This window comes from Hylaeus anthracinus, unplaced genomic scaffold (genome assembly GCF_026225885.1).
Source record: "Hylaeus anthracinus isolate JK02 unplaced genomic scaffold, UHH_iyHylAnth1.0_haploid 5, whole genome shotgun sequence".
Taxonomy (NCBI): domain Eukaryota; kingdom Metazoa; phylum Arthropoda; class Insecta; order Hymenoptera; family Colletidae; genus Hylaeus; species Hylaeus anthracinus.
Window position 1 is genome coordinate 4,547,571 of NW_026535322.1, and position 16,054 is coordinate 4,563,624.

The window sequence follows — 16,054 nt, forward strand, 5'->3', positions numbered from 1 at the left end:
TTAACTAAATTTTGGAACATTTCTTACAATTGGTTTTGGTCTTGATCTAAATACCAATTTCTTTGTTACAATAGCTTTCACAATGTATTCAATTTTGATCTCTGATTCATTTGCTGTTGCATCTATTTCGTTTTTTTTCTTCTGTAAAACAGCAAATGGTTTTGTAAGCCCTACTTCTTTCCCATGTAGTACGTGAATACCGATTATCAGTATCGGTGTACCGGACTTTGTAAAGTGTAGGTCCCCTATATATTTATTTGAAGTATCTGAAGAAGCAAATTTTAAATCGCCTTGTAATTCAATGATTGCCCATTCTTCAAGTTCGCCGTCTCTATAAAATCACAAAAATCTTGTCAATGAGATTGCGCGATAAATTTATTACTACATTAATTACAAATAAGAATACCTTCTAATCGGAATAATCATGCTTACTGTCACTTTGTGTCACTTACTTTTGGCGGTAAATCAAAAGTTGAGCACTAAACACTATACTATAGAGTCTACAGTTCAGTGGTAATGTACCACTGGTAAAACGCCGGTGTCGCCATCGTGAGTATTTAAGCATAAGCTTACTTCTATAGAAAAAACTGGTAATATTGGCAGAGATAATAAAATAAAATAAAGAAAATAAAACGGCAGGGACTCTGTTTGTCTCCTTTTCGTTCATCCAAGAGAATAATGAAGTATTAATCGTAACTGTTGAAAGTCAATTTTTTCTATAGAAATAATATATAAACGAGAAAAATTGCAGCCATTAGCTCATATTATTTAGTATGCAATTGATAATATCATCTGACTTCAGCTGGTGATGCAATTAGCAATTACATACTTTAAATAATATAGAGGAACCAGGTCTCACCACGTGGAGGTTGCTGCATAAGGAGACCCAAATTGGGTGGCCAAGATAAAAACACATGCTAGCCATCCTTAAATGTGTGTCCTCCGCCCCGACCGGGAGTGGATTACCCCAAATTAAAAAAAAAAAAAAATATACATGCAACCAACAAGCCACTCATGCAAGTAACATGCTACAGAAAAATGCAAGAAGCGAAAGAGCGAGCATTGTACAATGCGTTCATGCAATAATCTACACACTTAATACTACTGTAGTACTACACTTTTTGTTGTAATCGATGATCCCAGGAAGAATTTCTGAAGCTTAAACTGAAACATACTAAACAGACGTTTATGATTAGATTTTCAGACACACGAACAGAAGAACAGAACTGGAACAGAAGAAACGTATATTATTCTCCTTCCTTGAAAAATATAAAAAAAATCCGTAGAACGTCTTCCTTTTTTCTTCTTGCCCTAACTAAAAATACAAAGTTACTTTAAAACGGACGCGATTTATCAAACGCAACACTAATTGCAAACGCGATTCATAGTTACTCGCAACACTAGCCTAAAAGTTCCGTTTGCATCGTGATCGCAACGACTCCTCAAATCCACCTACAAGTGCAGGTCATACAGGTGGCTTTTCGTATAGTAACGCCTGCGAGCAATCGGAGCTACATTTATAACGTGTTCTCCAAGCACGTTACTCTCCGATTGGCTGGGAATTAAATGGTGGGAGAACTGTCCTGTTCGACGTAGGTTGCGCAGGTTAGATATTCTATCCCCTAACCGACCTAACCGACCACACCGTGCGCAAGCAGTAAACGTTTCTCGAGAAAGTTCTCCCCCACCATGCAAATCCCAGCCAATCGGAGAGTAACGTGCTTGGAGAACACGTTATAAATGTAGCTTCGATTGCTCGCAGGCGTTACTATACGAAAAGCCACCTGTATGACCTGCACCTGTAGGTGGATTTGAGGAGTCATTGCGATCACGATGCAAACGGAACTTTCAGGCTAGTGTTGCGAGTAACTATGAATCGCGTTTGCAATTAGTGTTGCGTTTGATAAATCGCGTCCGTTTTAAAGTAACTTTGTATTTTTAGTTAGGGCAAGAAGAAAAAAGGAAGACGTTCTACGGATTTTTTTTATATTTTTCAAGGAAGGAGAATAATATACGTTTCTTCTGTTTCAGGTTCTTCTGTTCATGTGTCTGAAAATCTAATCATAAACGTCTGTTTAGTTTTGGTAAAACGTCTCCCTGTCTTACCAACAGATATCCAATATTTGTTGTATTATCATTCAACACTTGATGGCGACACCGGCGGTCCATGGACACTGAAAATTTGTAGGGGGTCAATCGTTCGTATTCACTGATGCACAAAGTACGTGCTTGCAATGACTACTGGCGCTATCTATCAAATGTGTACTAAGTAAAAACGTAGATTCAATATATTACACGCTTAGACCCTATGCATTTAACTGTACGTGACAGATTACACGAGTCGCTGTGAAATAATAATGCTCTGTCAATATCTTCTACTTATGCAAATTTGAACGTTTTCTGAATTAATTTCGATACATGGCACTCTACAAACCAACACAGAGATAAGAATAATTATCTTGCTGCCTATTAAGCCAATGTACGAGCGTTATGTATGAATAGTAATATACAATTTTGCGAAGCAGTAGAAATGACACTTTTATTTTGAGTATTTTATATATATATATGTTATTATCTAAATGAGCAAAATGTATTAGGAGCATATACTGTTCATAGATGAGAAGTTGGCTAACGGGTCTAATTGGTAACAGTATAATCTCCTAGTAGATATTGTAGAATTGTATAGTATAATCAAGGAGATTATACTGTTACCTATATAACTCTCTAACCAGCTTTTCTAATACATGTATTATCAACCGAATCCTAAAGTATAATGAAATAAAAAATAAATAAAAATTTCATCCATGAATTGATAACCTATTTTAATTTGTACGTGTCATAAGTTGTTAACAGAGTATTATTGTTTCTTAGCGATTTATAGGACTTATCGTGAGTTAGTCACGATGAGGTTTCGTAAGGTTAAAGTTGCTCTGTCATGCGCTCAACAGCATAATACTTTCGCGCATTATATTCTGCGCAGCTGTCAAACATCTGTGCGCGCAAGACCAAGATTCCTGGTGTAAAGAAAAAGGGGGTAGATGTCGCTAGTGATTTTCCCCTCATACGGTACGAATCAGTGTTACCGGGTGTGCGATCACGAGCGCACGAAAAACAAAGACGGTGAAAATATTTGTTCTGCATAAAGAAGAGAGAAAAGAAAAGTATATGTGCGCACGCTTAAGAACGAAGAAGACAGAGCGAGACGAGAGAGCGCAAAGGAAGGGAGAAAAGAGGCGTGCAGTAAGACAGGACGTAGAACGGCCGCCGCCGTTGTGTTTGGGCTCGGCTCGGTTGTGCCGCTTCCGTTATGACGATACGATCCAGCGCTTGGCGCTGCGACCGGGCAATAAGTTGTTTGTGATTATGCGTAACTGACGTGATTCTGTTTTATGAAGAACCCAGAAGAAACGTGATGGAGGTGGTTCACATCGTTTTCCAATTTGATTGGTAAACTGATTCGTTCGTTGATCGTTAAAGAGTTACCCGTACGCCATGTGCTATTGCCACGCGTGTTTCCTCTCTCTTTGGACTATTCTCGGTTAAATTTCCAGAAAAATATCGCTGGATCGTTTTAACAAGAATTACCACTTGTGATCTTAGTGTTTCGTGTTAGTGTAAGCGTGGGAAGATACTTTTTTCTCGTTCAACACCTCTGCATTTTTGGGCCCCGTTTGTACCGAGGGCCAGAACGAGAACAATAACGGGAGACGTAGGATAAAAGGATAGACGGCGGATTCAGCGAGCCTCGAGTACGAGAGATAACGCGAGGAGCGCAAGTGGTGTATCAAGATGGCGCATAATTTGGCACCGAGCGTCAACTGTTCGCTCGACGACATTGATCTAAACGCTTTGAAGGTACGTAAATGTATATTACTTTCATTCTACATACCGTATAGGTATTTTGTATTCGATGCTCGGCGTCTCTGAATACGGCAGTTCTCCGCGTACTTTAAACGAATGTAGTGTTCGGTAATTAACCTCGTAAGACAGGCGATGACTATTTCTTCTCGGTAGAACAACGGGAGGGAGAAGTTCGCCTTGAATTTTTCTGTCATTCGGGAAAACTTGTACATGTTACAGGCATGCCTTATATTTTACTGACAGTCATTTCGAAAGTGATTTATAGAATTTATACTGATCATCGAATTCGTTGACGTGTAATATTGTAAATAGGTGCGACACACAATTTTTGTTTAAAACATTCAACCATATTAAGAAACCGTGTACTTGCACCATTGAAATTCTCTTTTTTTTTGCATGTATTATATTTAAAGATAATGAAAATTGCTGGTTTCACCAAAACTTACATAAATTTGGTTTACAAATTTTCATGCCTTATGTAAAACATGTTACATATAGTTGTTTAGATCAGTTATTTTTTGAATAATGTATGTTTTGTACTTAGTCGAGGTACACATATAAATTGTACAGAAATTAGTACATTTGTTGTTCTTCTTTCTATCATCAATGTAATTATTATGACTTCTATCACTTTTCATTGGAACATTTTGTTTGTAATGTGCATTTCACTGTAACACCAACACAGTTCATATCTACATACACCTTGGTATTTTTATGTTGTAGGAACCTGCAGGTATCTTTGAGCTAATTGAAGTGGTCGGCAATGGAACATACGGTCAAGTTTATAAAGTAAGTACATTAATAGTAGGTTTGCAGGTACCTTGATTACTAAGTGTGCTTTGAAAGATTTTGTATATATATATAAAAAATAATAACATTGAATGGTAATAGTGTCATAGGAGAGTTAAGTTGTATCTTAAGATATAGAATTATTATTATAGGTATTCAATCATATTTAACAGTCTGTAATTTTGGAAGTTCTAATTTTTGATATTTTTTTAACTTATAGAAGCAGTCTAAGAAGTGATCTATGAAAATATTAATTACTTTATAATGAGCGTTAAATAGATAATTGAAAAAGTGATGTATAATCTTTTCAATGTGATTGTCATCATTTTAAGCATTATATTATTTTTATCTAGAGTTTTATCACTGGATCTCTGTTAATTGTTCTATTTATCTTATTTGATCCCAATCGTACACATCTAGATAGGTATTTGTGTTGGTTAAAGTACAAGGATGAGACTATCTAATCTCATCTGTAGTTGAGGTTGAAGGAGACAGTGATTCACCTTGAAAAAATTCTTGGCAAAATTGTCCTTGGATGGACAGCTGTGTGTGAAAAACAGTTGTGTATATAAAAGGTCGAGAATCTCAGCTAGAAGGAGGTGAATAATACAGGGTGAAAAATATTGCTTTAACGGATAAATTTGCGGTCGAGATTCGTTATTTAAAATCTGTAGTTAAAGACATTTTAATATTAAAATTCAACGATCGAAATTGTTTTTTAATTTGCGCGTGTTCCATGCAACGAGAATGTAAACAGTTTCGATGGTGCTGTATGTTTCAAATGAATCATTTTCTCAGAAAAACGTGTTCAAGTTCTGGTCAATTAGAGTGCTTTCTTCACCAAGTTACCTATTACTGTACACATACGCGGCAATGCTGCTTGTACGTGCGTGTTCTGTACGACACAACACGACGCTTAGAGGGGGATGAAGCCGCGTAAGAGCCTCCACCCTTGTATACATATATACATATAGTACCCATTGGTGTACATCAGAGATAGGTGAAATTTTTATCCGAACAGAAATCTCGGATAATGAACAAAAAATTAAAAACAATTTTCGAACTACTATTTGTTCAATGTAAAAATAAAATTTGAATTACAAAACGAAATCACACTTCGCGTCGAAGACGAATGGAATAAACCGGACAAATAACAAGTGTTTTTTTTTTTTTTTTTTTAAATTATCGATTCCTTTGTTACAATACGATTTCGTTTGAGAATTGTCTACTTTCACGTCGTGTAAACAAGATTTATCTTAAGTTTCAAGGTTACGATTACTTTTACGACTTTTTAGCGAGAAATTTATCTGCGACCGTCGTAAACAAATATTTTTTTTTCAATTCATTTTTCGAGTTATGGTAAATTTGGTACGTTTGCCGTTGGTAAATTATTCGGTAATACTACATAGAATTTTGAGGTGAAATTTTTTCATTGAACATATTCTCTTCTGATTTTCTAATTATGTAAAAATTTATCCTATCGATACATTTAGTATTGAGTTATACGAGTAGAAAACTTCCATTCAAGCGATTTGATTTCACGTGATGTGATGTTATTTGAGACAATCAGCGACGATCAAATAATTCCCGATTTCAAGCACCACGAAACGCGCGGTCTGTGATTGTATTTGTTAAAAAGCAATTTATTGCGTATACGTATCATTTTGCGTTATTTCAATTTGGCATATGCGATTGTTAATATTACTTTTGTGCTATGCGATGATAGATAATCAGGCGAAGCGAGGAAGAGTACAATGACCTACTGCTGATGACGACAGAGAACGAATAAAACACGCGGCCGCATGAATACGCATGATCAGCGCCGTGTCTTCGATTTCTACCGATTTATGAATTGGAACTGAATTGTCCAAAATAGGAACTGATCGAGAAGAACTCGAAGTTAGCTTTGAACGACTACAATTGTTAAAAGCAATTGTAGAGAAAAGAATATATAAACGATATCCAAAGGAAAAATCAAGATTAGTAGAGAATTGAAACAAAGTAAAGAAAAGAAAAGCTGTGTGCGGAATTCATTGCTTCGATTGCATTCTGTTTCATTGCTTAATGATTATGTCTTTTTAAAAGAATTCATTTTTGAAACTTTCTATATTACGTTGGCTTGTAGCCGATCGGCCAAGGTAAATTGGACTTTTGTTTCGACGCGTGAGAAATTTCGTATCCGATTATGGCTCACGCAGTCACAAATTAAATCGTAAGGCGAGGGGTTAAGCGACTACCATTTCAAGCAGGTATTTTAATAGGAAATTGCGTGAATACTATTTTGAAATTCACCGATTTCGCAGTAAAAAAAAAAAAAAAATTTGTATGTCATACACCGTGGTTTCTTCGATATCGAAGAATTCCTTGTCCAGCGTAGAAGGAATTTTTTCATTAGTCACACATTCAGTGCTAATACCTGATTCTTCGAAATCATCCCGGTATGTACTTTAGCAATCATTGTTAAACATTCCTCGTGACGAATGATTGTTATCAGCGATGATCTGGTAATCGGTTGTGACTCTAGAACCAAGAACTATTTACTGAGTTATCAGAATTGATTATTTTACGCCACGCTTAGTAATCAGATAAATGGATTTTTAGTGAAATGAGTCAGTACATACATATACACTTATATACCATTCCAACTAAATTTTTTCGTAGATATATTTTTGTTCCCCCTTAAGGGAATGGAAGGCCAAGACGTGCTAAAAGTATGAATGACCGTAAATATATGAGCATGTTACACTTACGAGGAAAGATCGGAGGAAACTGTAAAGAAGTTAACCAAGAATGTGTGGCAGAGTATGTTGAAGGAATAGTGTGCGAGTTTACAGGGAGAGAGAGAGAGAGGGGGGGGGGGATGGATGACGAGAAGCGAAATGCGAAGAGATAAGAAGCGAAGGAGAGCGGCAGTGGACGGAAGTGGACGAGATAAGCATGGAGTAGGTGAATGTGGCGTTGAAAGGATTAAAGAGAGTAAATACTCTTGATGCAAATGAAGTATCGAATCAGACATGAACGTATGAAGTCGAAAGAACAGTGGAAAGAAAGAGGCGATTATGCTCGATTGCTTTAGGTTTTTGCCTGGAATATTTAAAATGTTACGATACTTTGCATTTCTATTTGTTTATCCTAATTGCGTACCAGTATCTATTTGCACCCCCGAATAACTCGTGCGTACGAATGATCTTTGAAAATAAATCACCATAGGAGAAGCTCTGATGGCAACACCTTTATTCTGAACCTTGTTTATGTGTCATATCGCCTTGCAAAATTTATTTAAGGAAATGGGTCGTGGTAAACGTTTAAGTGAACGTGAGCGTTCAGCCAATCTGGGGGAATCAATGAGTTTTCATGGCAATTGAAGCAAACTGTGCACGTTACTCGACATTCTTTACTAAGACCCGACAAAGTGTAGGATCGTAAAGTCACCTAGTATATACAGTCACCTAGTCCTTCAAAAGTCATTCCAAAACACAATGAAAGAGAAATTGTACGAATTGATTCTGTGAATTAGACGAAGTATGAATGGAATAGTAATAGGAGGAGGGGATAAATAGATAAATTAACAATAATCGTAGAAAACAATTAAATGAGTGTCACCTAGAGACATAAAAAATGAAAGAGTGAAATTATGGAGTAAACTTTGAAATAATATCAGAAAATATTAAACTATTACATTTAAATGCATTGTCGTTATTTACGATAATTTAGCGTGAAGTCTGTTTAAGAAGGATGATGATAATAATAATAATAATACTATTGTATTTTGTATTTTATAGGGTCGACATACCAAGACCGGTCAGTTGGCAGCCATTAAAGTTATGGACGTTACAGAAGTGAGTACTTGTTTCTAAAATATAATTGTAATTTAAATTGATTTCCTATTACTAATAACAATAATCACAAACACATATATATAGCTAAAAATATATATTTATTTTTACAATACATGTAAACATTGGTATTTATTTCCTTGGGATTAATCGACCTTGAAGTTTCGTATGATCTTGAAAGGTTACGGAGATGTTCCAATTGTTCACTCTGAAGGAAACACACTGCATAACAAAGTAAAACTTAAACCGATATCGATAGGCCTGGTTTGATAACTTGAATGACAAACCATTTCCATTACGTGTTCACATAATTATCTCTTGAACCGGTAGAACGAAACACATTTGCACAGGCAGTCTATAATGTGGAAAATATTTCCGTGGATAATGCGGAGTCTTTGACATAATGGTCACTTAGAGCCTGACAGCGCATAGAGGAAGAGCAAGGAGCGCGCATTCGAATGTAAATGAAGAACGAGTTCTTCAATACGCGGTGGAAAATCCTGAAACCAGTGTACGACGAGTTAAGCGAGTTATTGGGATACCACATTCCATCGCGTATCGAATTTCACAAAAAGAATTATTTTTCCCTCTTTTTTTTTTCTTCTCTTCTCAATTATCGAATTTCATTTATTTTTCCGAGAGATTTTGATTGAGGTACAGTATTAGAGAGTTCATAAAATTAACAAAAGCTATTTTCTATATTCGAATTTGCAGTCAATTTTTGCACATAAAGTTTTACATAAAATTTCATCTAACAAGATGACAGACCTCGAGTCAATAGTTGCATGTTCCGGTTCTCAGCTTTAACGTATGGCTTTTCTTCCAGCTATCCGTCCATTACACGTCGACGTATGTTTTCTGAATGTATGGTGATCTCACCTTCATCAATCAGCTCTTGCTGTTAATTTCGGACCGTTTGTCTGGTTATTCGATTTCCATGTTTGTTTTGTTCCATATTGTGTCTTGTACTCTACTCTGGCTTATCTTTAAGACTAATTGCCGCGTGTCAACCGATACGGCCTTTCTTTTATAATGCATAATATTGAAACAAGACTAACAAGAAATGCTTTGCTAAATACTTAACGTTGACTTTGATGAAACTGCATATGCTTGAAGAATAGGAGTCATGGATTTTTTTTCAGCTGCAAAAACATTAATTTAAATTTCTTTCGAATACTATCATGAAATAAAAATTTAAAATAAAGCTTTAAGCCTTCTTAAAAAAAAAAAATTAATAAAAAAATCAAGAAATCTTATTATTTATTACTTTATGACTTACATAATGTATGTATAATATCAGTGATAAATATATTATCGATCGATTGCGAATGCAAAATAAAAATATACGCTGGCTTACGTATAATGTTATTGTGTTTGTTTTAGGATGAAGAGGAAGAAATCAAATTAGAAATAAATGTATTAAAACGGGTGAGTATCAGTACTTAATTTGCTACCGGGCGCGTTGTTACGTGTAAAATTAAATTGTTTGTCATTCTTGTTGCAGTATTCCAATCACAGAAATATAGCAACATATTATGGTGCCTTCGTGAAGAAGTCATCGCCTGGAAAGGATGATCAGTTATGGTTGGTTATGGAGTATTGCGGAGCTGGCTCCGTTACGGATCTTGTCAAGTCAACAAAGGGCCAGAGTTTGAAAGAAGAATGGATTGCTTATATATCAAGGGAGATATTGAGGGGACTTAGTTATCTTCACAGCAATAAAGTTATTCACAGGGATATCAAAGGCCAAAATGTTCTGTTAACCGACAATGCTGAAGTTAAGCTAGGTGCGTTTTTCTCCTATATAAAACGCGATCTTGCACTCGTGCAGAATATGAATCATTAAATTATTCCTTTTGGGTTACAGTTGATTTTGGTGTCAGTGCACAGTTAGACAGAACAATAGGTAGAAGAAATACATTTATTGGAACGCCATATTGGATGGCTCCAGAAGTAATAGCATGTGATGAAAACCCTGATGCCACATATGACAATAGAAGTGATCTTTGGTCACTCGGTATTACTGCTTTGGAAATGGCTGAATCGCAACCTCCACTTTGTGATCTTCATCCAATGCGGGCAAGTATTAAAATTCTTATTATTGCTACTGTAAAAGGATAGTAATACATAATTTTTCGCTTTTATTCACACAAAAGGCCCTGTTTTTGATTCCACGTAACCCACCACCAAGACTGAAGTCGAAAAAATGGGCGAAGAAATTCCATAGTTTTATCGAAACAGTGTTAGTAAAAGATTATCATCAACGACCGTATACGGAACAGCTTCTTAAACATCCGTTTATCCGGGACCAACCGACTGAGCGACAAGTGAGGATACAGCTTAAAGACCATATCGATCGCTGTAAAAAACGTAAACAAGAAAAAGGTACGAAAAATAGCGGAAGAATTAACGAGTAAGCATCTAAATCTAGTTGACGTCACATTTTTCTTTATTTTGTTATAGAAAGGGACGATTATCGATACAGTGGTAGTGAAAATGAGGAGGATGAGCCAGCATTGGCTGGCGAACCGTCATCCATTGTTCAAGCTCCTGGTGGCGATACGTTGCGTAGAAATTTCCAACAAATTCAGGAAGGTAGGACTCTAACTCAAGACGTAGCTCCTCAACCACCTGCCGCTAAAGAAAAACCGAGTGGCAGATCTCAAAGAGACATACCAGAGCCAGGGCCGCCTGCACGACCTGCCATTCCTCACAGACTAATCGGTGTGTTTGATAGTGTATCGAATATATCTAATCTCTTGTTGTAGATAAAACTGTGTTTATAGACATCGCAAATGAGACAGTTTACTCTACGTTGTCAGTTTCATACTAGTCGCTTTTTGTGCTTTGTAGTAGTTCCAGATCCGCAACCACCGTCACGACCATTACCACCGACGCCTAGAGACGATCCACGACAACCACATAAAGTTTCCACGCCACCTTCCAATCATCAGCCACCCGTCGCTGGTAGCGGTAGTGGAAGCTCTGGCGGTCAATCTGCCTCTCAAAGAAACAGTCACGTGTTCAAACCTATGGTAGGCTTCTTTCACTTTTTTTTTACGCGGAGTAATTCCATATCTGTTTCTCTCTTTGATATTGTAACTTCTTTCCGGCATTTTACCTTGCGCCAATAAGAACAAACTAATATATGTAGTCAGAAAACTACATTGGATTATGACAAATTGTAGAAAGGCACATGCTAGTTATGTTTTACTTTGCCATCTCGCTGTCTTTCACTGACCCAACTCTCTTCTGTGTAATACATTTTGTTATGTATACACTCTTGTGTCTTCTTTTTTTGCTGTATTCTTATAATTGAAATTGCACGCGAAGTTTCGTTCTATTTTGCCATCACGGCGTGCACGTCCATAAACGCGCAGAATACAGACGCACAATTGTTTCTTAGTGCGCTAAACACACAAACGCACTCACGTATGCGGCAAACACACACATTCATACACGTGTACATCAGACGATAACAATGCACGCGCGGGCGCCCAGCACTCGTATTTGAAATTATTCGGTTTTTGTTTTTTTCCATGTTCACACGTACCGTAGCTGCCGCCAAGGAGGCCGGAGGTAAGAACACAACACTTATTTTTCTCTTTACATGTTACATTTTAATCCTACATTTATACATACGATCAATCACACTCACTTCTCTTTTTTGTTACACGTAACATTGCCAATTATGTGTACAGGTAATTTACAAAACGATCACTCTACACGAGCCATATAGAGCAATCCTCATTTTACCAACATGCGATTCGCTTGTTTTAATTTCACGCAGAATACTAACCGATTTTTCAATTTTCTTTCTAACAAAATTCATCCATCATAGTCTTCTCGATGTTCGAACGCTTGAGCACAATATTAAATTTTGGTATGCTTCACTCAAATCACTTGAATGTATGCTCTCACTTTGGTATAGTTAAACAGTGTTTAGATGCGCAAACACAACACGTTCCTTCATGTTTCGAGCAATATACTCTTTTTATATTTTTATTAGATTTTAACGAATATAAAAACTTGATATAATGCAGATTGTGGTATACCTTAATGTAAAGGTTCTGTCTGTATTTAGGATACTTTTATACATATCAAAGTTATTGATAAAATGCACTCATGTTTGTAGTTTAGTCCTAGCTTGTTTTGAAAAGGTTGTGTACACTTGTATTTTCAAGTATGTAATTTGGGTATTTATTGCTTATGTACTGAGCCGGGAAACAGCATTAACTTTCCACACGATCTGATAAGAACTGTTCGTGTGTGTTCAGATACCGATATTTGTATAAATAAGATAAACTTAAGCGTTTGCTATAAATTAATGTTTATCATATCGAATATGTTGTGTGTAGTCATTTCTACGATACTGATAATAAAATGTCAGTACCAACGTCACGTCGCTTAAGCGACACACACTATTTGTCTACTCGGCCACTTTTTCTCTTTTTGCCTTGCTTGGCTGTTCGGTGGTGGTTTTTAGAAAATTTTCGGAGGTGTCTCGAAACAGTGACTAACGGGGTTGTGCGTGTGTGCGTGTGGGTGGTAGGACTTGGACATGCTGGCCGCTCAACTCAACGAGCTTGGTGTGTCACAGGGCCCAGAGGCCCCGCCAAGGCCGAACAGACAGCATAAGGGCCCTGCTGCATCGTCAACATCGAATTCTGTTCAGCTGGCAAGCAGTAACGATCAGAACAACAAACAGATGCCGCAATCCTCTAGTATTCTTGATCAAGTAAGTGTTACAATCACACGCAGAGACATGGTCATTCGACCTATTCATTTTGTAATCAACGGACAATGTTAAGTTAGCGGTTGGTTACTTGAAAATGAAAATTACTGCATTCGTGTTTAAAATGTTATTAAAAAAGATACACGACTTATCGTTTGTCCTTTCTCTCTGCAAAACCTTTACAGTACTTTGAAGTTAAATCGGAGTGTATGTAATTGTTAATACGTTTCATTGTGCGATGCATCATCGAAATTGAAATAAATACATTTGTCCCTCCTACAGGCTTTGTCTGTTGAAAGTGATAGCGATGACGATCTTGAAGATGCAGGAGGAAACAACGTGAGGAACGATGGAACTCTACTCGCGAGCGACCCACCGAAACCTTTGTGAGTAGAAATCTGATTTATCGAAAATTTAATATAGTTTTAATCGAGTTATAAACAACGTTTATGTTGGTCTCTGGAAATATAATGTTGAATGTTCGCTACTAATCACTACCAAATAAATCAGTCAATAATTTGTTGATTACATTTACAAGGGATTAGTAATCATTTCATTGGTGAATCTAAAATTGTTCAAAGTTTGAAAGAGTTTAATGCAAGATATTCAGTCTTTTGATAAACTCTTATATACTAAAAAAAATTTGTCATTTGTTTGATCGTTGTCTTAACAGTTAACATCCAGAGACGCAGGAATTACTAATTTAACATTTAATGTAAAGTAAACTTTTAATATGATAAAATATTAAAAAAGGTTATACGTATAATATAAGATAATAAATATAAGATAGATAATTAGACAATCTTGAACACGAAATTTATCATATGATTGTGTTCATTGTAATGATGACTCAAAACACGTGAGTTCAAACATAATCAAAGTACTTGTTCAAGACTGTCAAATCCTTTTTCTTATATTTAATATGATACTCGATGGAAGAGTATTTCATAATTATACCTATAGACATAATTTCTACTTGTGGTTCTTAAATTAATCATACTAATGTCATTCCGTTTCATCTTTCATTACGCTTCAACATATCGCTTCGCATTGACGTCTTCGTCGCATCGCCACGCAACGTACGCAACGCATTCCGTGTTCTTCGTGCGCCATCATGTGTCTCCACATTTCTATATCCGTTGCTGCAGACCCGAATTTTCTCCTTTCAGACCATCTACAGATCCATCGTCGATGTCCTCACATAATGCCCAGAACTCACATCATCAAGGTAAGACCAAAGGTAGGACATCCAAATAAAATTTCTTTCTCTTTTCGATAAAACTATATCCAAAAACACAATGTGAAAATAAAGTATGGCTCATGAGCGTTCGTATACCTTATACTTTTTTCCATAACGTTTTTATGCTGTTCGAATGAGTACCTTTGATTATGAATTAGTTCACAAATGCACACAATTGTGTCATGTATTTTAGGTTACTTTTTTTTGCCATTGATAAATTCATTTGAGACGAAAAATTGTAAATGTTCTCTTTAGGCGGTGCACCAAATCGACCACTTCCGCCAACGCCTGACGAGGAAGAATCAGATCGTACACTAGTCATGAAACGGGTAAGTACTCCATCCGAGTATGTGATGCAAGCTGAGGTCTATTGTTTTAGTCTTATTCTGATACTCGTTTTCGAATGTTATGTGAGATTTATCTACATTTATTAATAACGACATGAATCGATATCTCCAAATACTGACTGAATGTAACCTCCTCTCTTATGTTATTTAATTATGTTTTAATAGAGCAGTCGATGTATTTTTCTTCAGTCTTTCCGATTTCACGAGCTATCTTACATGTTAAGTCTCGATTCAGTTGCAAATGAAAGAAGGGAAGGAAATACAAGCGATTGCATTGTACATTTCTTCATTTTATGTATCTATATTGTATGCTTATTGATATCCAGAGATAAGTCAGTAATATTTGTTTACCTGTGTTTATTCACTACAAATAATTGTTGTAATTGAATTTTGTGCAATTATGATACACCATGGTGCGTTGTCTGTATATTGTAGGGAGCTGGAAAGAATATTAGCAAAAGGATATTAGTATCTTTTAAACATTTATATAATCTTTCAAAATTTATAAACTTCAATTGGTTAATTTTTATTTTAAAGAACATTGATTTATTTTCATCGAAAGTTTTATTCTGAGTACCCTTATTAAGAAAGTTGCAATTCGACTGTTTTAACGCAATTGATTAAAAAAATTTTATAATTGAATTGATCCTTAATTAAATATATTGTATAATCTTGTTCGGGACGAGAGTAGCATAAAAGGTGGACATTGAGTGGAGCGTGTGAGGACTCATCTTGTTAATATTCTTTCTAGCTTCCTATGGTACATTTGCTGTCACACGATACATTCCTGCACAGTTGTGTACAACTGATGAGTATGTGTCGTCATAGGTACTGCTGCTGCGGTGGTGAAATCTTAATGATTCACGTTAAAAAACAATAAGCGAAGAACAAATACGGAATTTGTAAATCGTGCGATTCTTAACCTTTGTTCCATGAAGAGGTTTCTTTGCCGACAGATCTGACGAATTGTTACTTTTTATAGTTTCTAAAATTGCTACTATAGTTCACCGAAGAAAAAAAATTTTAAATTAAGCTCAGCTTAATCCTTGAATTAGTAGGGCTGCAAGGTGTATCATACGCAAAGTTCTATACAATTCCCTCATTGAACTTTATTGGAATTGACGTTATTACGTCCGCGTTCAAGCATATTATAATACCATTACAACGACTGTTAAAAATGGTTGTATAATACGAAATTTAAAAAATAATTTTGTTATTCGCTTAATTGATTATAACGTGTCGCCAC

The 16,054-nt window shown here is 36.0% G+C and overlaps 2 protein-coding genes across 13 annotated transcripts in view; one reads left to right on the forward strand and one right to left on the reverse strand.

Annotated features, from left to right (window-relative positions):
* Positions 1 to 4,295, reverse strand: LOC128895571 (chromosome transmission fidelity protein 8 homolog). Of its 3 annotated transcripts, none has more exons than XM_054158295.1 (3): positions 3,890 to 4,295; positions 1,119 to 1,158; positions 1 to 331 (listed from the first exon to the last, which is right to left on the reverse strand). In XM_054158295.1, the coding sequence occupies exons 1-3, from the start codon at positions 4,071 to 4,073 to the stop codon at positions 1 to 3; spliced, it is 555 nt and encodes a 184-aa protein (XP_054014270.1). In that variant the 5' UTR covers positions 4,074 to 4,295. The 3 variants fall into 3 exon arrangements, with proteins under 3 accessions (XP_054014270.1, XP_054014271.1, XP_054014272.1); XM_054158296.1 differs by lacking the exons at positions 1,119 to 1,158; positions 3,890 to 4,295 and adding exons at positions 453 to 1,112; positions 1,215 to 1,430; XM_054158297.1 differs by lacking the exons at positions 1,119 to 1,158; positions 3,890 to 4,295 and adding exons at positions 407 to 1,112; positions 1,215 to 1,425.
* LOC128895517 (serine/threonine-protein kinase mig-15) overlaps positions 3,042 to 16,054 on the forward strand; it is a 25,669-nt gene continuing 12,656 nt past the window's right edge. The window contains exons 1-14 of one of the 10 annotated variants that reach the window (XM_054158176.1): positions 3,042 to 3,855; positions 4,585 to 4,650; positions 8,433 to 8,489; positions 9,870 to 9,914; positions 9,991 to 10,273; positions 10,354 to 10,565; positions 10,643 to 10,871; positions 10,950 to 11,210; positions 11,340 to 11,521; positions 12,045 to 12,065; positions 13,039 to 13,224; positions 13,504 to 13,607; positions 14,370 to 14,461; positions 14,717 to 14,790. In XM_054158176.1, the coding sequence (XP_054014151.1) occupies positions 3,790 to 3,855; positions 4,585 to 4,650; positions 8,433 to 8,489; positions 9,870 to 9,914; positions 9,991 to 10,273; positions 10,354 to 10,565; positions 10,643 to 10,871; positions 10,950 to 11,210; positions 11,340 to 11,521; positions 12,045 to 12,065; positions 13,039 to 13,224; positions 13,504 to 13,607; positions 14,370 to 14,461; positions 14,717 to 14,790 (1,878 nt within the window). In that variant the 5' untranslated portion in view covers positions 3,042 to 3,789. The remainder of the gene's footprint in view (positions 3,856 to 4,584; positions 4,651 to 8,432; positions 8,490 to 9,869; positions 9,915 to 9,990; positions 10,274 to 10,353; positions 10,566 to 10,642; positions 10,872 to 10,949; positions 11,211 to 11,339; positions 11,522 to 12,044; positions 12,066 to 13,038; positions 13,225 to 13,503; positions 13,608 to 14,369; positions 14,462 to 14,716; positions 14,791 to 16,054) is intronic. The other 9 variants (XM_054158177.1, XM_054158182.1, XM_054158178.1 and 6 more) reach the window with 9 other exon arrangements.